This window comes from Polyodon spathula, chromosome 12 (assembly GCF_017654505.1).
Source record: "Polyodon spathula isolate WHYD16114869_AA chromosome 12, ASM1765450v1, whole genome shotgun sequence".
In the NCBI taxonomy this organism is placed as follows: Eukaryota; Metazoa; Chordata; class Actinopteri; order Acipenseriformes; family Polyodontidae; genus Polyodon; species Polyodon spathula.
Window position 1 is genome coordinate 16,448,547 of NC_054545.1, and position 22,505 is coordinate 16,471,051.

At 39.0% G+C, this 22,505-nt stretch overlaps 2 protein-coding genes across 3 annotated transcripts in view; one reads left to right on the plus strand and one right to left on the minus strand.

Moving 5' to 3' along the window:
* The window catches only part of LOC121324529 (zinc finger FYVE domain-containing protein 1-like), a 19,125-nt gene extending 11,977 nt beyond the window's left edge, over window positions 1–7,148 (plus strand). The window contains exons 6-11 of the mRNA XM_041266529.1: window positions 493–590; window positions 2,186–2,303; window positions 2,968–3,138; window positions 3,662–3,842; window positions 4,569–4,682; window positions 5,792–7,148. Of these exons, the coding sequence (XP_041122463.1) occupies window positions 493–590; window positions 2,186–2,303; window positions 2,968–3,138; window positions 3,662–3,842; window positions 4,569–4,682; window positions 5,792–6,024 (915 nt within the window). The 3' untranslated portion in view covers window positions 6,025–7,148. The remainder of the gene's footprint in view (window positions 1–492; window positions 591–2,185; window positions 2,304–2,967; window positions 3,139–3,661; window positions 3,843–4,568; window positions 4,683–5,791) is intronic.
* Window positions 7,149–11,370: 4,222 nt separating this feature from the next.
* LOC121324726 (DDB1- and CUL4-associated factor 4-like) lies at window positions 11,371–22,030 on the minus strand. Of its 2 annotated transcripts, none has more exons than XM_041266866.1 (14): window positions 21,993–22,030; window positions 20,268–20,367; window positions 19,904–19,992; window positions 19,571–19,671; window positions 18,715–18,797; window positions 18,325–18,427; window positions 17,600–17,743; window positions 17,396–17,445; window positions 16,620–16,699; window positions 16,033–16,125; window positions 15,634–15,731; window positions 15,090–15,266; window positions 12,710–12,824; window positions 11,371–12,305 (listed from the first exon to the last, which is right to left on the minus strand). In XM_041266866.1, the coding sequence occupies exons 1-14, from the start codon at window positions 22,018–22,020 to the stop codon at window positions 12,079–12,081; spliced, it is 1,488 nt and encodes a 495-aa protein (XP_041122800.1). In that variant the 5' UTR covers window positions 22,021–22,030; the 3' UTR covers window positions 11,371–12,078. The 2 variants fall into 2 exon arrangements, with proteins under 2 accessions (XP_041122800.1, XP_041122799.1); XM_041266865.1 differs by having other exon boundaries at window positions 19,571–19,728.
* Between the last annotated feature and the right edge of the window lie 475 nt (window positions 22,031–22,505).

The window sequence follows — 22,505 nt, forward strand, 5'->3', positions numbered from 1 at the left end:
GGTGCTGTGAATTCTTGATTTTCAATTTTGTTTACAATTCCTTTTAAAAATCTGTTTCCAATTCCTTTTAATGGATATTTTATAGACATAATGATTGCTGTGATTATCCAACTACTTTCTTGTGACTTCAATTTAAATAATGTATTGCCACTGTGAGAAGCCCATTTTAACAGAATACTGATAATTGCCATTTTGATCAATTGCGAGTTGGAATTGATTAAAAGGGAATTGGGAATTGATTTTAAAAAGGACATGGAATTGGAATTGAAAAACAAGAAATTACCCCAACTTACTCTCTTTTTGAAAATCTCAATCTATGTTATTGGTAAAACATTTGAACGGCCGTGTGATAAGGTAACAAAGTTGTTGGACATTATTAGTTCCCATATCTATTAATGCCACCCACAGTACAAGTTTTTTGACACTCCACTTAGGTTAGGAATAGAAACCCAGCTGTTCAAAGCGTTTTTCTCTTGCTGTGCTGCAATGCAGGCCTGCTACGAGGCTGGGAAGGAGGTACTTGTGGTACCCAAAACCTCTGCGTCCTGCGACTCACCCTGGTTTGGTCTGGCTATATATGCCTGGTCTGGGTAAGTGCTCTATTTCATTATGACAAATGTTTTGGTTATTTAGCGTGTTTGAGAGTATCAGCTTTACTACACAGTGTGAATGGAGCTGTAGAGATGACTGTAGGTTTGGGTTGGTTTACCAGTTTTTCGGTTTACCGCGGTTTAGGTACATTACGGTATTAATACCGTTGCTTTTATTCTAAATCGCAATTATCGTAATTCGGTTGTACACCGGTTAACGCATTTTTTCAACTGCAAACACGCTTCTTCTAAATCAAGTGATGGTACTTGCAGCCTTAGCAAAGTGTCTGAGGAAGATCTTTTTGTGAAATTATACTGTATTTTGATAATGGCTTTGAAGGAAACGGTCAACGTCACAGAATACATGTTTCAATTGCTGCGTTCTGTTACCCAGAGCTTGCTGCGCCGGCTGCTATTGGCTTCTGTCTTTCTGACGTCACACACAGCTTTTAGAGAAACGCCTTCAAACCTTCAGCGTAGCACACATTTTCAATGTGCTATATTTACATTTGTCTGGATTATGAAGTCGGTTTAATGTAATAGAGTAACTTTAACTTTGTTGGCAGCGCCAGCAGTAGTTTTAGTGGTTATTTGAATTACGATTAGCAGGTCACTCGTGATCTTTGCATCGTCCCTTTGGTCAACCAGCCTCCCGCAGTAACATTTCAAAGCTGCGCTGGGCTCTGCTGAATCTGCAGATATTTCTGTGGGTTTTGAGTGACATGTACAGCGCATCTCCGCGATTCTGTGCAGCACTGTGCAGAACTGCAGAAATCTGCTCTATAAGAACACGACCAATGTCTCAAACAAAACTAGATTCCAATTTTCTTAGATAAGTTAAGAAATCCTTTTTTTTTTTTTTTTTTTTTTTTTTTACAAACTCCACATGTGTAATAATCACCAATGTAAATCCAATAACTCGTTTTAGTATTAAAATACTTTTCTTTTCGCTACACATTTTATTTATCCAGTTGAAAAAATAAACGACTCATCTCTGCTCTTGACTAATAACCTGTACGGGTACATGCTTGTGTTTTAAGAAAAAGACCGATCATTTCCCAATTCTATTTGCCATCAGCTAAACAAAGTATTTATTTATTTGTTTGTTTATTTATTTAATTTATACGTTATAAACTACAGCACCACGTCATTTTGAGAAAATAATAGATCTTAATACTGTTGTAATATAACATTGACAGTGTAACTTTAGTTTTTTTTTTTTTTTTTTTTTTAATTATTATTCTGATTGTCTTTATAAAAAGAAACATACCAAGTTATCTGGTATAGTTAAATACTAAATGTTTAAATCATTCCATGAAAGGAAGTGTGATTTGTTGGTTTTATTTTTGTGAATTACGGTAATTTAAATGATTTACATTAGTCTTTCTTCTTTTGAGCCTTTATTTGATAACCTGCATGATGTACTGTGTACCGTGATATCAAGGTTACCACGGTATTTTTTTTTAATGGTTATCATACCATGAAAATGTAATACCGTCCCATCCCTAGATGACTGTGCTGTGTTTGAGCGTATAAGCTGTACTGCACAGTGAAGTGTGAATGGAGCTATAGAGATGACTGTGCTGTGTTTGCAGGTATGTGATCGAGTGTCCGAACTGTGGGGTGATCTACCGGAGCCGGCAGTACTGGTTTGGGAATCAGGATCCTGTGGACACTGTGGTGCGCACTGAGATCGAGCACATCTGGCCTGGGGTAAGTACTTCTGTCTTGATGACTTACAGGTCCACCATACTTTGCATTACAAACTTGAAACACATATCAGTGGATAAGAGAGAGACCGACGTACACTTCCGGATAGTTTTTTTTTGTGTGAAGTCACTGAGAGGGGCATTTAGTGTCTAAAGGGCGGAGACAGTTTACAACAGCCCGGCACAAACAAAACATCACAGTAACTTGTTTAGAGCTAATAAAAAAAAAAAAGAGTAAACCCTGTAAACGTGATGTATTTGACTTATAATCATATTAGAATGATTATTCTGTCTCTCTCTCTCTCTCTCTCTCTCTCTCTCTCTCTCTCTCTCTCTCTCTCTCTCTAATATCTATATATATATATATATATATATATATATATATATATATATATATATATATATATATATATATATATATATATATGTATGTTTTTACAACATTCATAAATATCAAAAAAGGAATGGCTATAAGCAGATAAACTACAGTTTAGAACAGTCTTCTGTTGTCATTAGAGAGCTGTCCTTTAAATTGCTTGCAGTCTAAAATGGTAGAACACTGTTAGGACAATTCATTTCAACAGGCAGAAAGATCAATGGTGATAGTGGCTGGCTGGTTAGGAGGGTGCTGTTTTCCAGCTAACGCCTATCTCTATCTCTGGTTTCAGTCAGATGGCTTCCTGAAGGATAACAACAACGCAGCTCAGAGGCTGCTGGACGGAGTGAACTTCATGGCCCAGTCCGTCTCTGAGCTTAGTGTCAAGCCGGCCAAGGTGGTGACCTCCTGGCTGACCGATCAGATCGCTCCCGCCTACTGGAGACCCAACTCTGAGATCCTGGTCAGTAGTGGTCAGGTAGCTGGGGGTGTTTAAAGTATTGGGACTTGATTCAGTTTGATCTAAAGCAGGGGTTCCCTAAACTTTGCCAATGTGGGGACCACTATGGTGTTAAAGGATCACAGACCACCAAAAAATACATTTATTTGTTATATATGTATTTTATATACTATTGCTCCACCTAATGCACTTGTAAATTAAAATGTGGCTTCATTTCAGCATTACATTATTAATTATAGAACAGTAAATATTTCTTACTCTGCAGAATAAATAGCAAAAATTATTTTTGTATCCCTATTTTTACAGTAAACCTTTTTGTGTTAATGGCTGCTAACTATTGAACTCATTCACTTTTAAAATCTTTGTTTGAAAAATAGTCTTTTGAAATGACCCTGGAATTGTAACAGTCAAACACTGAGATAATGTAATAAACCATTGGAGTTAACTGTGAGCTAGTGCAGGGACAAGCCTCGAGCTCTGCACAGCCTCTTCTCATTCCCCATCTTGCTTTGCTCCTGCTTATCAGAAATGCCACAAGTGTGGCTGCCCGTTCCAGGATAACGACACAAAGCACCACTGCCGGGCCTGCGGGGAGGGCTTCTGTGACAACTGCTCCACCAAATCCAGGCCAGTGCCTGAGCGGGGATGGGGGCTGGGCCCTGTGCGAGTCTGTGATGTGTGCTTCGAGCAGAGAGGGGCACGCCCAGGTAAACATCAGACTTCTCCCAGCCCTTCTCACAGCGCCGCCATGTTACATACACGTTAAGAGTACGAACCAGGGTTTTACATTCCATTGTCTTATTGCCAGTATTACCACTGCTTGGAGATCTTTTGTTTCTTTGTGCATATTTTTTACCTCGGTTTGGAATATGCAGATGTTTCAAAGACAATACAATTGCAGTTAAAGCTGCTGCTTCATGAAATCACTTCCTGTATGGGAGCTCTGTTTCACTCCAGCTGGTCCTAGCTGCAGTTGGGTCATGTGACCTGCCACACCAGACATGGTTAAATACCAGTAATTAACATATAAAAAACAAGCAAAGAACCAAAAGATCTTCATCACAAGGCCTATCATAATGTGGCTTATGGATTTTAAAACTTTGTAACAGGATGGCTGCCAGATGCGAACCAGCAAGCCTGCACACCACAAGCGAGCATCTGAACCACTATGCTGAAGAGCCAGGCCCGTCTACATTTGCGGTTACAGAAATTTTAATCTAATCTCATCTCAACAACCGGGGAAATCCTTAACGGCACTGCATCACACAAAAATTCGTATTGTCGTGTGTTCACGGTTTGATTTTCTGTACTGAGATGAGCAATCCCAGTGAGTGAAATCAGTATCTTGGTGGCTATTGCTCAATAACGTCATAGTAACCCACTGTGCCTCCTAGCCCCTGCCCTGTTGATACTTAGGTTCATTTCTGCTCTAGATTTACAGGAGACTGAGTTGGAGGAGGAAGGAGGGACGCTGATCGCCAGGAAGGTTGGAGAGGCTGTACAGAACACACTGGGGGCTGTAGTGACCGTCATGGACATCCCCTTAGGTGAGCTAGGAATGTTTGGATTTGAAACATCAGAAAACCTGTCAGACTCACAATGATATCTTAATGAGTCTTTGAATCGAAAGCGTACAAACAAGCAATTAATCTTCAGTCTGGATTTGTAGTAATAGCCTTCCTCAAAATGTTCAATAAAATAAGAACTTTGCATGAGTTAAGGTTTAAAATACCAGAACAAAGTCTGCTGTTTCAGGAAATCCATTCACCCCCCCCCCCCCCCCCCACCCCGCCCCCCCACCCCCCCCCCCCATTATAATTGAATTTTTTATTGTATTTATTTTTTTAAAATCTGCATGCAATCAAATATAATCAAACCCACTAAATATCAGTCCTGTTAATTTCTCCCTCTGCTTATTATCACCGCATTGAAAGGACTTGGCCAGCATATAATGGGAGTCAATGGGGACAAGCTCCTGATAATAGCAGTTTGGTTATAATCACACTACAGTCAGTATTATTCACTTTATACAGTGCACCTGATTTTCACCCCATTTAATATCACTTCTAGGGAATAAAAACACAACATTAAAAGGTTTAAATGAAAGTAAGTTGCTTTACGGTATTGAAATGTTCAGAATATAAAGTATTGTTGCACAATATAGTATACAGAACATTTTTACTTCTTTCCTAATGTTTAATTATTACATTATTTTCTACAGGTACAGTAGACATTACTGAAATTATTTGTTTATTACTGCACTGTTTTCATCAATGCAATACCTAGGCACATTTGTAAGCTTATTGCCACAATTTTTGGTTCAGCCCTTTGAAGTGATACTAAAAGAGTTTGACTGTATTTGCATAATTTATAAGATAATTTATTTCCAGTTTCCCTTATAATGTTCATTAGTTAATAAATGTTTCATTGTATTTCACTTCAATCCGAGGATCACAATGCTTTTCTGAATAGCTTCGTAAGTTCAACAACAAATGTTTTTAGGCTTCTTTTTAGTATTTTGAAATTTAGCACTTTTGAGTGTTTCATAATTGTGGATGATTTCTGTATTGATGAGCTCAACTAAGGGGTGACTTACTAATGAAATGGTTTGCAGTGTGAATGGTGGAGAGCTAACGGTTTCCCTTCCCCTCTGCAGGTCTGGTGAAGGACGCGGCTCGGCCGGTCTACTGGGTCCCTGACCACGAGATCACACAGTGCCATCACTGCTGCCAGCCGTTTAGCCCTAAGCTGTCGAAGCACCACTGCCGGGCCTGCGGACAGGGTTTCTGTGCCGAGTGCTCCCAGGAGCGCCGCACCGTGCCCTCGCGAGGCTGGGACCACCCTGTAAGAGTCTGCCTGAACTGCAACCAGAAACCTGGGGACCTCTAGCACGATGGCCGGGGTCCCCCTCCCAACCCACCCCTGTCCCGGGAGAGCGTGCTGGAGTACACACTGTAAACCCCAGAAATTGCAGCTGTGAAGGACAGAAGAACTGTTGCAGTGCATAATGTACAGTACTGTTGGGAGAAAGTGATTACACGGACATAGCTAACGTGATGGCATGCTATTGAAGAGGAGTTTCTGGTATGCAGGGTTATAGTCAGGTCGCTTACTGCAAACAAGGAGTACAGCTAGGATGTTGTGTAACTGCAGTGGGCCATATCTATCAAGGTCTTGACACCAAAATGCAATTTGCTTATTTTTTCATCTAAGTAAAATAAAACCATTAGTCTTACAAAATTATTAAAAGGCATTTTAGAAGGTTTAATTAAGGACTTACATGTGTGCCAAAGTGGTTTGCTACTAGAAACATTAATAATGTTATTTTTCTTTACAGTACAATGTAATTTGCACAATTGTTTTTTGAAACTGATTTTTTGGACTGATTTGCTCTGCATTGAACCAACTTCCACTCTGGCCAATAGCATACAGCTCCCAAAAAATAAACATACTTGTAATGTGTCATATAGGACTGTAACAATCATTTTCCTAAGCCTCTGTAACTGTGGAAGTTATGGGAATGTGCAGCACATCATGTGGAAACTCCCTGCTGTGCACCAGTGCGCTCTTTCTCTCTGGAGCCAATGCCTTCTCTTCAACACTGCAGTTCAGTCCTCAGGAGACTTTATAACCACCCTGTATATTAGGGTTCGTGGGTTTGTTTTTTTTCTTTTTAGCATTTATGGTCTTTTTTTTACTTGCAGCTTTTAAATCTAATGTGTGGAGAAAACAATCCCAATGGAGTGGATTTAGTGTAGTCAAAGAACAGAATTACAAAGTTTAAAGAAAGAAAAAATCATTGCAGTAAACCAAAAGCAACCTGCAGATTGGTTGTACACCATATATAAAGGTAGCATTTAATATGAGAAGTTCTGCTGTTACTCTCATTGGTTTAGAATATCTAAGCAAAACTGGCCTTTTTGACTAATCAAGCTATTTTACTTGACCTGCAGGACATTCAAATTAAGTATTTAAAAAAAAAAAAAAAAAAAAAAAAAAAAGTATTAAAAATACAAATAAAAAAGGATTAATATTACATTTTCTGAGAAGTATCTAGCTGTATTCATTTTTGTTTTAATGATGTTTTGTTGGTTTACTGCTGGTTTCACAGCCCGATTAGCACTAATCTACTACTCTACCTTACCATAGTGGTAGATTAATCTAATCAGGGTCCATGAAACTTATTGATAAGCTGAAAACGGGAACCCTGCAATGTAATTAGAATAGAATTATGTCAGGATGTTAAAGAGGAAGAGATGTGTGTGTGTGTGTGTGTGTGTGTGTGTGTGTGTGTATATATATATATAGTTTGTATGTGTGTGTGTCCCTGTTTTAAAAAAAAAGAAATAAAAAAAAAAATTTAGATTAATTTAGATTAAAAAAAAAATAGGAAAAAGACTTAAAACATGCTTTCTGTACCTGCTAATTATTCCATTCATGTATATTTGACGGGCAAGATTCAGTAGCTGCTAAAATTAGAATCATGCCACCTGAACCTAACTGAATACAACTGTATGACACTGAAGCACCCAGAAACACTTTTTGATGTACATAGCATATGTTTTATTGCTGTAGCTGAGCTATTGGAATAACCAGACTCGGATCATGTAGTTCATGTAGTTAAAGGTAGAGTACATTAAATAATTCCCTTACTCGTGTTTGTTCATATTATTTACTTTCCAATTCTTGATTTGCTTCCATTTTTTTTGATCACATCTTGAAACCTGAAAAGTTTTATCTTGGAAAGGTTTATAGCAATATCTTCTCAAGATAATTTGAAGATGCGTCTAGGTAAGAGAGTAACTAATTTCATTGTTAGTGTCACCTTCAACACCTGTGTCAGCTTTTTGTTCTGAAGAATGTTGTTAACAGCAGCAGTGAACTCAGCTAGCACATTACGACACAATTGTCAACAGGGAAGCTTGCACAGGTGTAGAAGATGAGACTAATAATCAAATTAGTCTTACACTGATGACACTAAAAGCCCTTGTGGGGAACTAATTAGAAGCATCTTGTAATGGACTTTAGTAGACAATGTATTTCAATAATCCTTTCAGAGCTCTGACGTTTTCAACTAAGTTTCAAGGATATGACGAAAACCGAAGCAAACCAAGATTTTGAAACTAAATACCAAGAATGATATGTGACCGAATTATTTAATTTTGAACGCCCTGTTTATTCTCCCTTTTTAAGGAAAAGGAATGTTGAAATAAAAGAACTAGCTTCTAACAGCCAGGTTTAGTGCTAGCTGTTTGTAATGAACCGTTCTGCATGGTAGATGTTTCTGTTCGTTATGTAAAATACACATTTTTATTTTTCTGCTGTCCTCGTCAGTGATGTCACTGATCAGTGTTATTTGTATCCCAGATGTATAGCGTGACATATTTAAAGGAATCTGATATAAAGACTTTAAGCTCCTTGCCAGAGGCAGTGGGGTTGCCTCTACTTTTCTAGTCTTGTTTTAAGTGCTTGTTTGAAGTTTCTTCCAGAGTGATGGTGGTTTGTGAACTCTCACCCCTTCCTTCTTCAATTAAGTGTGGAGGCCAGGTGTTTGTAAAGAGAGGTTCAGAATGTCCTTGTTTGATAAATTTCCTCTTGTAAAGAAGTCTGTGTTGTCTCTTATTGGATGTCTTGCATTATTTTGTCTGGTCTTCAGTATAAGGTGTTCTTTTTTCTGAATCATTCTAGCTCAGTGGAGGTTTCCTGACCCCTGTCAATTTAATAATTGTTTGTTGGAAAGCCATTGAAACTAGCTTAAAAATGATACTGAAGTTCTTGTCTAGTATAGAGAAAGGTGGGCATTTGTATTACCTCCATACAGTCGCACAATCACAGCAAGCTCAAGTCAGCTACTCTGGTCCACGTCAGCTGGAATAATTCTGAAAACTGCGTTGGGTATTCATGCTTTTGTTTTCCTCTCAAATATTGTACCACACTTTTCCTTTTGTCCTAAAGTCCTCTGCCATGCTGCACATTGAGTTCAGAACCTGTAGTGTACCCATATTTCTCATCTTTATTTTAACCCATGATAGACCTTGTTATGATCATCGACGCACATCTTTCCAAACAAATCACTGTCTTTTCCAGTTATGACAGTAAAACCAACCTCTTTTACTTATCAATGAGTAGGAAGGATACTGTAGTTTTTTTGTGGAAAAGGAGGGAGCACACATTTTATTTAAAACTTGCCATAATTATTTACTGCAGGCAAAAAGGCAGAAAATGAAAAATGTGTGTCTAAATCTAAAATGTAATAAGTGGATACACAATGTTTTGGAAGACAATTCTATGAATCATCCTTCATTTTCTACCAATTTTTAATATTCTTTTACATGTGTTCCATTGACTTATGTGCACAGAGTGAACTGTGATCTTTCCTTTTATTAATCTCTAGCTTTGTATTTACAGTGGTGGCAGAGGATTTACACTGTCAAATACTTACTTTTTTGAAAGGGGCATACCAAACCTAACCCTAACCCAAACTATGTCTTCAAATCCATTTGTTACTGCACCTGTAACTAGTTAACCCCAGTCATGAAGTAATATTTAAATCCCTCCACCAGAGGGTGCAGTTTAACCTAAACACTTAACTGAGGATTTTAAAATGTAGCCCTATATTAAATACACTTACTGGCCACATATATTGTAGACTAGGGCATTTTTTTTTTTATTTTACTTTATTCTCAACTTATTGCAAGTTCCCAGAATCAACAACATACTAAGCCCCTTTAACACTAGCATGCTCTCCCTGGGTCAGGACCCGGTATCATGTGGGTTGGCTACGTGATTTCACACTCCTTTTGATAAAGCAGGGTTGACCTGGGTGACAGATGCAAGTACACAATGTGCGTATCAATGCCCCGGAAGCAGCTTGTTACAGATGCTTCCATCCAAGCTTCTCTGAATTGAATCGTCATCCCAAATGTTGATTAGAGCAAATGTTTCTTCATTCCTGCTGCAATCTGGCTCTTGGTGTGTCTCAAATAACAAAAATATGTTCTGGTCCCAGGTAGGAGTACCAGTGTGAAAGGGGCTCTAGACTATCTTTTGGTTTTGAGATGTGATCAAAATTGATGAAAAATGGACAGCTTTGTTTATCCAGCTAATGTTATTGTAAACAATGTGATATTATCTCAGAAAATGGTTGATTAGTTACAAATTATGTGACTACACTCTACTGACAAACTTATTTTTTTTATGTGCATTCTGACCATCCCTTTTGGTACTATAGCCAAAATGTTATTGGGTTAATTATAACTGATAAGTCGCCCATCTCTAATTGAATCCAAACTTAAAATGGCATTGGTAACATGTCCAAATTACTATCATTTAATTAGGAACACCCATAAAACACCTCCCATAAGACTTTCTGCAGGCTATAAGGCTGCCATGAGCAGCCAAGACAGGACCCATTCGACTTGGCTAAGTAAGCACCTGCTACCACCTTATATTTACCAGTGTGTGTCACACATTTAATCATCAGTTTCAAAAACAAGCATAGTGTCCCACCAGTATAAACACCCTCACCTCACTGCAACATGATTCCCCATATAGCATGAGTAATACATAAGTACACAAGAAAATGTATCAATGATATGCCATATGTCCCATCAGTGGTTCTAAATAATGGGTTGATCTCAAAACATTGTCTAGTCAGGATTTTAAGGAACCAAATGATTTGGTACCATGTTGAGTTTGATTGAATGTTTAAATCCTGAGGCATGGCACCATCAAGATAGATCGCATTGAACAGGGTGGTGAAAAGATGACCGTACTGAAACACAAACTGATCGTCCATATGTGGTGATAAATCGGGATTAGGTCTTAGAAAGTATGATCAAGGTTTATTATTTTTAATTTGGGACTAAATGATAAAAAGTGTAATAGAGTTAATTTGATAAACTGGTGACAGCACATCTAAAACCACAGGGTGAAACTGCTTACAGGCTTCACTGCAGGTCAATAAAGGTTTAGGCTTCAATTGACATTACTGATTCAATGAATCCTTGAGTCACATTAGACACAACCCATTTACAATCTGTATCATGCGTGTTATTGAAGCATGAATTCAGTGCGAGCACCTCACTCACAGCCTGTTCCTGGAATGTATTCTTCACCATTTCCAGTAGCTCTGCATCATTTAATTGGTCATTTCACTGAGCTGTAGCTTTGTACATTAGAATGTGTCATTGCTAACAGAACTGTAAAAAAAAAAACACAAATCTTTCAAAAACATTAAAATGAAAATGGTTTATTAACTGATTTGTACATGGGGGGGAGGCAGAGAATGGCCATAATGCATGAAACATTTTATTTTATAAAACAACTGTATGATTGATATAAGGCCAGATAAATGCACTCCTTTGCTGCATCTACCCAGTTAACATTGCTGTGAATTGTTGCTAATAAAGGTTACATTAGTCCCATCTGATCAAACTGGTTCTTGCAGAGTATCTCCAAAGCAGCAGGATCATACTGGATGAATGGGATATCAAAGGAGGAGAACGTTCTTGACATCCCTTGTAGCTTGTCTTGGTTCAGCTGGCACTGAGAAAGCATCTTTGTTCTCACATGGCTTGAGTATGCTGGACTGTCATCAGAACAAGGTGCGCAGAGAACAGTTTCAAGAATGGGATGCTGGATAGTGGAAACGCAGCAAATAAGGAAGTGGGCTATCTCTTTATCTCTAAACTGCGAGAGTAAATGAGGGAACATGAGAAGTACTGGAGATATCAGCAGCTCACTATAGGTATCTCAGGAAACCAACTACTAAGGAATTGTACCAATACTTCTAGCTGCAGGTTTATCAATTAATTTAGTAGTCTTATTTCAGCTGCCAGTGCAATGATCAACCCAGTTCCTTCTAGACACTGCAATAAAGAAAATCCCACACCCATTTTCTTTCTTCAATAATTTTAGTTTTTTAAAACACAGTCCATTTCTCTAAGCGTCTGCCCCTCGCTGTTCCTGGTAGTCCGAGTTGTATGAGAAGTAGTAGAGGTCCTGGCTCACTGCCATGAGCAGCCCTGGCAGGCCCCTGTGGCCCCCGAGCTGTGAAGAGAACACCACGCTGGGCACAGAGTCCTTGCCGGCCGGGTGGGGCGACGGGATGGTCCGCAGCAGCCGGCCATCTCCCAGACTCCACAGCCTCGTGTAGCAGTCCTGACCAACTGCAGAGAGCAACCAACAGCAGTCACATACAGCAGTAACACACACACCATCCTGTCAAATCACCATACCTGCACGTCATAAAAAATGCAAGTGTATGGACAGGAACCTCCATATTATCCCAATTTTATATTCTACCAGTAACTTGTATTAAATGCTTCCTGGTTTGATTGCAACTGTAAAAGTGGCTAACTAGATAGATGCAAGCATGATACTGATACATATTGGTGTCTCTACAATATGCATCCCCAGCTCCCCATCTCAACCTGCAAACATTTATCCCGGATGAAAGTACAGATTTAAAAACAGGTTCCCATCATCTCAGATCTGAGTGCACAATGTTGTTCTGTAAACAGGAATATTTCCTGAAAAGCGAAGCAACAAGGACGATGTTTGGGGTCCTCACCTGCTAGAAGCAGCCCTTCTTGTTCGTTCACGTGGACGGGCAGGTAGGCATGCTCATTGTGATGCCCTTCGTACTGCTGCACTGCTTTAGCCATCCGCAGATCCCAGAGCTTTACCTGAAAAATTAGAGATCAGGAAGAAGGACAAGTAACTCAATGGCTTCAACCTTGAGTTCCTGTAGAACACTGGTTACTTTCAGAAAACTGAGTGGAAGCCTACAAGAAGAGCATGTCAGTGAAATACATGCCTCAGCTGTAAATACAAAAAAGTTTGACATGCAGAAGGTCCAAAATAGTTCTGCACTCTCAAAAATGTCCTGCATTCTCTTAAAGTAAAACATATATGTGTGACATACATACAGACTCCATATACCCTAGATTATGATAACACCATAACTAAATGATCTTAGCATGTTTATCAAAATTGGATAAGCACTTCTCTAAAAGTAATAATGTGTGACAGATGGAACGGCTGGAAGGACACAGCCAGCCTCCATAAAGCCCTATGTTTTGATACTATCAATAACTTGTGCTAAACAATGCCCTTGGTAAGTTTCATCGCAATTGGACAAGCACACGAAAGCCTAATTTTTATCCGTTGACAGGGACATGCATCTATAGCAGTGGAGTTACATCCTGTACCTCCAGTATCCAGATTAGTCAGCCACTAAACAGTTCCACAGACTTAATGAACACATAGTTCAGTGCTGTCCCTTCCTGAAAGGAAGACATAACACTTGAAGGAGGCACTGCTCAAAACGCTTGTCTAATTATTTATTAACAGTCGTTAAACCAGGATATATCCTTGGCTGAAACATCTTTACTTTGGGTCTCATACTTTTACCTTAGACAAAAACCTCCAAACGTAGGTCTCAAGATTTTCTGAAACCCATGCCAATAGTCTGATCCAATTTCTGTAGAAAATTTGCATTGCTTTCACGCCCATTTGCGGCCTTCATTTTGTTTTGCTTCAGAGGAAATTAAACCCCACCTTTCCAAACCTTTAAGCTGCAGGGGTTTGCTTAGAGGAAAGGTTTCTGCAGCAAGGGAATGCCAGTCACAGATTGCAGTTTGCTGTGTGCCAGCAGACTATTCAACAGATACTGATAATACAAGAACTCACAAAGCCCCTTATTTACATGTTTGGAAAAAATAATTGACTCAATCAATTTAACAATCAGTTGCTTTTAAAAGCATCAAGTGACTGCTGTAAAGTATCTGGCAGCCACAAACACTTTGATGAGGCTTTGGAAGCAAAATACACTCACTACTCTCCAGTCCTGTTAGTTTAATAAGATGGTTATTTTTGTCTTGATGGCTTTGTGATCCTAATTAAGAATTGGAGCTGATCAGGTAGGAGGCATTTTAACCCTTTTGGACCACTTAAACTGACCATGTGACTGGTAAATGCAAACCAATCCCCACTGGCCTGCGTTAAATATGTTAAACTGTACTACAACACACACACACACACACACACACGTATGTGTATATATTACACACAGAACATTTTACTAGTAAAACTCAGGAAAATATAATAAATCCAAATCTAAATAAGGTGTGAGCAGGAGAGCATCCTGGTAACATGAATCCATGTGTTTCTGCAGTTTTGAAACACACATCAGTGAGTAACCAATCAGCAGGAACCTTTTTATGAAAATACATGTTTGTGAACCCAGTCAAAAAGATCAAATATGCTGGGGAGCTGTGATTTACAGCCAATATGAGAACTGGCACACATGCATATGTGAATAGAACAGAACGCAGACTAACACTCATGTTGTGCACATGCATTTGTTTTAAGTTTGTGCAGTTTCAATAAAGCCAGACCTTAATGATCTAATAATCTAAGCACCCAACGACACTGCTGTTTTCAATCAAGAACTAATACACCTATTATTGTTCTAGTGACTACAGTATTTTTTTGGCTGCTTGACTGCATGTACACTTCCTTATTGGAGGAAGAAGTTTCAAAGTATAGGCTTTGCTTGGCAACACACATGCTTTCAATCAGAAGTCGGCAGGGCCACTCTAAATGAAATACTGTTTCTAGGTTTATTTATATTTTAGGTTTGTGTAGTGTACAAGAAAGTTTTTTTTTGGAGATGTACCGCACTGCTTTTTTGATGTAATAAAAAACGGCTTGACTCAGTCGTGCGTTTCAGAATTCCTGACAACCGGCCACTTCAATAAACAAGGGAAGTTTCTAACCCTGAATAAATGTACCAGGAAAAACATATGTGGGTAAGGGTTATACAACAAATGTGCGCTATTTATATCCTCTAAAAGAGCCTCACTGCTTGTGTACAAATGACCCCACACCTCTACTTCCTTACTGTATTTTTGCAAAGTGTGTAAGGGTCCTTTCTGAAAGGGCCGTACCTTTCCCAGCATGTCGGCTGCAATGAGGTAGTTGTCATCCTGCAGGATGCGCACCGAGGTGACGGCAGAGTCCTGGTAGAAGCGCACCCCTTTCCAGCCGTGCCCCCTCCTGGCTCTCTGCCGCAGGTCAATGCTGAAGATCTCTCCCGTCCGACAGCCATTGTACAGCACCGGAGCCTGTGGATGCACAGACACACTTTTACAACGAGAGCAAAAACAAAGACTCACTCGCAACACCACGCCACATTACTGAAACTGATTCAGTTTCCCATAGAAATTATTTTTCAGAATACAGTTAACTTAAACGCTGTTAAAGGACGCATTGTGCTAATTTATTTATGTCAACAATGAAGAATCACACTATTTTTAAAGCAAATTCATTTCATGAGCATATTAATGCTGACTAAAACACATCTAGTACTGGTACACTGAAGTAACGCTTCAATTTGAGGAGTCACAATAAAACAGAATCAGGTGTGGCATTCATTACACCCGTACAGCCCAGTGTGTCCTGTTATGTGCAGTGCCAATGCCAGTCTCTTACCCGCAGTGCAAACTGCTGTGCCAGCACGTCACTATTGATCCCGTAGGTCTGTCTGCGGCCCGTCACAGCGTCCGTAACAATCACCAGTCTCGATAAACCTGAAAGAGATTTAAAACGTATACCTATGACACTCATCCATCTGCGCCATGAAACCAGTTTCTAAAATCTCATCTTGTTCTCGTATCAAACTGTGTCTGCTGCCAGTTCCATCTGCAAATCAACAAGACAATATGCAAAACTTCAGTAGGTCACTTTCTCCTTCTAAGAGAGCTGGAGAGATTGATTCCTGCCAGCAAGCAAGTGAGCAGCAATCCTGGTAAACAACTGGTCCCAATGGTAGATGGAAACACTGCATTGTTTCCAGGAGAGGGCATACGAAAGGGTTTCGTCAGTTCTCACCTGTGCTGAAGTTCTTGTCTGCCTGTGGGTTAAGGCACCAGGCACAGGACCAGGCTGTTGAAATCTTAAAGCTGCAGAGCATTCCCGGCTGATCTGAATGACAAAACAACACACTCTGACCCCTTGCTTGCTCACTAAAATATCCTTATATCCCTGAATTGACAATCCTGCTTTCCAGATCAGGTAAAATACATCAATGAGAAATCTGTCCCATAAGTCCATCGGTACCCAAAATACTGTCAATTAACTACCGAAGTCCATTAAAACAGGTAGGATTTATTTACTCATTTCACCACTAAAAAATGTATTTTTTCAAAAGAGAACTTCCAAAACTGTACCATACTACCTACAATTCTTGAAAGGGGTCTGAGTAGGGTATAAATGCCCCACCCTAGTTTATATGCATTTTTTCATCTGCCTCAATACATTTGTGCAAATAGAACATGGTTTCAGGTATTCCTATCAATGTGAGAGCTTCAGAAGATCTCTGTTTTAGCACAATCGAATCCACACATTCCAAAGTAAACCAACAGCAATATGTAAAATCCATAGCAGAGCTGCTCAATCTGTCTCTGGACAGCACTTACCTGGGTTGGAGTTGCTAAATAAGGAAGCTGGCAGAAGGCTGACACAGCCAGGGGTATCTGCGATGCCCACCAGACAAAGCCTACAGGGTGAGTTAGGGAAAAAAGACCTTTCACAATCTCTGGCACTAGGGGGACCTGAATTTGGATGTACTGCACTGCACTCTAAAATGTGAAACATCCAAAAAGAATTTAACTAATGCAGGATCTAGAAAATAAACATTGCCTCACATTGATAAGGCAAAAGGCAATTGAATTCTGACACAGCTGCATAAGCATTGAATATAGTAATATTAATTGCTATGTACATCCAATTTAAGGGATTTTTATTTTGGTAAGATAATTAGTCAGACTTACTAATCTCAAATCAAATTTTAAAAAAGCAACAGAGATAACATGTGCACACACTGGTTCTGGGTTATTTATTTCTAGTTTTGAATTCCTACTAGTAAGAACATACTGTAAGAGCATAAGAAAATGTACAAATGAGATAAGGCCAGGCGGCCCATCTATGCTTGTCCGGTTCTAGGTGTGTTTAATGTCGTAGATAAAGAACTGCAATAGATCTCCCGGTTCTTTGCTCGTCTATTTTTGTTTTATATAATTTATTTATTTATTTATAAATACAACACAATAGATTAAAAGTGACCTACAACGTAGGGAACTTACTGTACATATCCTGAAAAGCAAAAAAAAAAAAAAAAAAGAAAAAAAATATCTTCAGCACAACAGAAAGTGGTCTGTAACACTATGATGCTGTTAATAAACCAAAAGGATACAGAACGTGGGAGTCAGGGTGCGTTACTGATGCCCAGCAGATGGAATTCACCTAAAATACAGAAAAGAGTTAAACCTGTTCCTGACTGCAGGGATTGAGGGACAGAAAAACAGAAAAAATAGTGACAGAGATGGAGAGGAGCAATATAAAACAGAGAGATCAAGAGAGAGGCAGAGACTGAATATACGAGATAGCGCAGCACTACCTTGCGGTTGGTGAAGTAGAGGTTATCACACATCTCCACGGAGAGAGAGCCCTCACTGCAGCCCTTGAAGTTCATGATGCCGTACTTGCAGCCCCCGTGCTCCACGTCATTCACAGTGAACACGCGCTCGCAGGCAGAGTCTGCCTGTAGAGATCAGAGCAGCTGCTGTCACAAAGCAGCAAGCAGCACCACACTACAACTGGGCTAAAGAACATCCTGACAAACTGACCTCATCGTATTGACCTGAAACTTACTGAATTTGTACATAACGGCAGAATTATAATTGTATATGTTCATGAAAAGAAAGACTACAGATCCCTTTACAAAGCGAAAGAGAAAACGACAGAGCTGATCATATTTATTAGATTGTGATATAAACATTAATAAAACTTTATTTTTTCTGTAAAAACATCTAATCTCAGTTTTCAGAGATTTTGTTAAAATTAGTTTTATGAAAAAATAAGTCTATAGCACAAAGCGTGGCAGTGAAAGATGTATTTATTTATTTACAGAAATAACAAATACAAACAATAACAAAACTATTTATTTTTTCTGTAAAAATATCTACTCTCATAGTTTCCAGAGATTTTGTTAAAATTAGTTTTGTGAAAAAATAAGTCTATAGCACAAAACATGGCAGTGAAAGACATATTTATTTATTTATAGAAATAACAAAAGCTATTTCACACAACAGATTTAAAATCTGCTGTTGCTTATGAACTCACCACTATGAGTTTGAAGTTGTCTGTGTTGGGGCTGCTGGAGTCTGAACTCTGCACCTCCAGCTTGTGTCGTCTCATGCTGCTCACCTTCAGTTCATGGATCAGCCTGAAAACAGGTTTTAGGCAAAGAGATCACTCTTAGAGACAATCAGGGCTTAATACTGCAGTCACCCTCTTACGCTATATCAATTAGTGCTGTAACAATTATTTGAAAATTCAAAAGAAACACGGCTTGAAACCTACGCAGTGGCAGAAATGACCACTCGTAGAAATATGATTTCAAATTCAGCATGACGTCTGCTAACCAAGATGTATTCTTTACACCGTGAAACTAAGAAGAGTTGTAATAATTACAGACATATACCGGTACATGTAAATATCCCCATTTTCTACCTGCAGTACGAGGTCTCTGGTACTAAACCCAAGTGTCTCTTCTGTAAAAGGATTGTGGAGTTCAAACCAGTCCGGTAGCTTTTCTGCAGGGCAGCGAGAAAAAAATAAAAAAATAAAACAGCCAATGTATGTTAGTGACTTAATCTATAACTGTAAAACACTCAACAGTTGTATGGTAATTGTAATGCTAAAATAAACTTGTGAGATTCAATGACAAAGGGTGACTAATGTCAGTAACTTACATGCTGTATCACCTATAAGGAGTACAGATAAACCATTACATGGTTAAGTAACGTTAAGAAGGAGGTCATGGTATACCCATGCACAGCTTCACCAAAGCAGACAAATGGTTTCCAAGACACAGCCTCACCAGCTCTGCTAGTCAGGTTAACTGTAGGTGTAGTGAAAAGTTGGGCTATGTAGCTATACCAAACTTTGATGTCACCAGATTGTAATGTTACTGCATTTGACTCACAGCTGCATGGCACAGTGACATAGGGCATAATGCCCCTGTAACATAATGTCATGTCATTCCCCTCATAGTAACCTCAGTGTCTCCACTATGTATCTTCTTTGCTAATTATTGGTCTATTGGTTACCAAATGTAGTGCATAATTAATTAGTGAAAAAAGTAAACTGAACAGGACAAAACAGAACATTAAAGTTGAAATACAAAATTTCAGAAAATTATAAAAGTGAGTAAATGTGTTCAAAATAACCCCTACAATGTGTATATGTAACTTTGTCAGACTAAATTAACCTGAATTTTTTAAGGTCATCTACAAGGCTTCATTATGTGTTAAGAACCATAAGGCTGGAAAACACTGCTGTAGTGAAATTCCCCCTCTCCCCTCACCTTCCTGGGCTTCTCGTCCTCCTCCAGTAGCCGCACCCTGCGCCCCTCCTGCTCCCTCTGCTGGATCCCCTCCCTGGTCAGAGGGTTGCAGTTGTTGTTTCCTGGGAGAAGGCGGAAATAGCGATTCTTCTCAGGGTCAAAGTAAAACCCTGGGAGCTCTGGAGGATTACAGAAAACTCAAAGATCAGGAAACAATGCGCTTGATTGTTTAAGAGAAATCTTTGAAACAGCTTTAACAGGAGGCTGTTGCAATGCGTCAGATAAGTCCTGTCAAAATAAATGTACACTGTGTAGGGGAGAAAAAGAAACAAAAAAGAAAAACAACCACCTTACCTGGTGCTCGTGAGCTCTGGGGCAGGCTCGGGGAGGCTGTTTCAGGGGAGGGTTCATTCTGGGACGTCCCAGGACCACCGCACTCAAACCTTCAGAAAGTCAACAACAAAATGGATGAGATGAAGTAGCCTAAAAAGTTCAGGATTTGCATTCATAATAGCCATGCAGAAAGGCTGACAGTGCTGATAACTGGCTTGTGACAATCTGGGCCAAATTATTTCATAGTGTACAAAAACATAAAAAAAAAAAAAAAGAGGGAGGTACACAAATTTTATTTCAGGATATTTCAGACAAAAGCCCTTCAGCTGTGTGTACACACACACACACATATATAACACACACACTGTATCTGTGTTTCTCAGACCTGTGGCTGCAGCTTTCCCTTTGCCTGCCTGGATTGTGATGTTGTCTTTGATCAGCTCTTCCCCAGTCTCCTCGACCCTGCCAGTTGCCTCTCTTCATTCCTGCACAAACAAGATTAACATACCAGGGGGCTTTAGAGGCTCATGCATCTTAATTGCGAATTGGCCATCTCCTGGAATTAGACTCATAGAATAGTTTACCAGGTATTAATAGATAAAACACATGAAACATGGCAAGCCACCCCAAACCATTTCACCATTTTTCAAATAAGTAAAGGCCTATGAAAACAACACCAAACAATAAAATAATACATTCTAAAATGATGTTCTGACTATTTCATGAAACTCAGCTGGCGCATCATCATCTTTCTAACAGTGTCCAGGGGAAACATGCAGAACTGATCCATATTAGAGCACATGAAGGACAAACAAGCATATAGCTGGTACTGATAAAAACAAGTCTAAATGTACTGTATACATAGGACTACCAGAGCACAGCCTAAACACATGAATGGTGTTTACAAGCAGCAGAGACGCCTGAAAAAAGAAAACAGCTGACAAAGTGACTGGAATCCACCATATGTATTCAATACTTTAAATGAGCCTTCAAAGTTGCCAACGTTGGCACACGGTTGTAGTACCAGTTTGACATGTTACTATACAGTATGTCGGTTAGACAGACGCACATTTTAGTTCATATTACAGTATCATTATAAATAAGTACAACATAGTGGCCACAACCCACAAGTAATTTGAAACGTGTTTATCAATCTTCGCCACGTTTATTTACAGATCGTAAACAACCCCCCCCCCCCCCCCCCCCCCCCAAAAAAAAAAAAAAACAAAAAACAAACAAAACAAACGTCATGCTGAATTTGAAATCATATTTCTTATTTACAAAAAAGTCAAATGTTTGGAGTTTGTTTTCCTCTAAAGTGGGAATACTGTCAATTTGCTGGTACAAAAACACACAGAAACTCGCTGGTTTACCCTAACATCTGGCTACACATGGCACATATTTTAAAATGTTATATATATATATATATATATATATATATATATATATATATATATATATATATATATATATATATAACCCCCAAAAACAGGCGGCAGGAGACTGGCACGGCGTTTTTGGTTCCGAGTACGACATAACATTAACTGGTATTTATGATACCAGAATGACACATCTGTTTTTCTAGTGTAGGTACATAAACGTGCTGCAGGAGACTGGCACAGCGTTTTGTTACCCGCCGCCTCCACGGTTCGAGGCGGAAAAGTGATCAAAACGATGGTCGTATAAATACAACTGTTAAAAACACCAAACACAACACGTAAATCACAAACAAGTTAAATTAGATACAATCTCTCACAAAACCAGTAAAAGGACGGTAATTTTTTACAGCATCACATACGTAAGACATATTAATAAACACACATATATGCTAAAAGAAATGTTAACTGGACGTCTATTTGCTTAACACTATATTATTAATATTTTGTAAGTAGCAGTACTACACAGGATGAACAGAGCCTCCCTCAATGTTTATTACATTATAAAATACAGCCGTTTTAATTATTAAACAACCCCCCCCCCAACAGACACCCCGTAAACATTTAACTTTAATGCGTACAACAATGAAAAACAATCCTGAGCAGTAATTCCAGAAATATAATAAAACAAATAAATACTCAAAACACATTAACGATCTATTTTCCTGCATTACCTGCGACAACGCTACATCCACGTGACATATTAGTCCCCCCTTTGATCCCTCATTGGTCCAACCTCAGGACTCTTGGCGTATTCTGGCTCTGTGATTGGTTCCAAGGGATATCAATTATAGCAGCGGCAGACTAGTGAAGTTGCCACTGTTCGGAGCGTGTAAGATTTTTTTAAAGCGACAGTAGCTTGATTTATTAAAGGTAAATTTACCTCATGTCAATAGGCACCAATCACAATATCTATTAGCAGTCACTGTAAACTTTGATTATTGTTTTAACAAAGGACATTTGGAAATCCGGAAAGGCTGCTTTGTGTGCGTGTGGGTTTTCTGAAAACAGCGCCTCATGTGGACAACCTATTTATTGCATGTGCGAAATGCATTCATCTGTGACATGCGTGACATATTTCTGATATTAATAAGCTAATGTGAAAGCGCCCCTTTTTCTTACACGCATACGTTGCATGGGTTGCTTTATATTAAACATATACGATGCACTCTATATCGAAATGATAC

Coding starts and splice junctions, on each gene's coding strand:
- LOC121324726 (XM_041266865.1), bottom strand. CDS start 22,020: ATGTCACGTGGATGTAGCGTTGTCGCAG. Junction 17,446..17,599: donor TCTACTTCACCAACCGCAAG/GTAGTGCTGCGC, acceptor TCTGTATTTTAG/GTGAATTCCATCTGCTGGGC. Junction 12,306..12,709: donor AGAAGGGCTGCTTCTAGCAG/GTGAGGACCCCA, acceptor TGCTCTCTGCAG/TTGGTCAGGACTGCTACACG.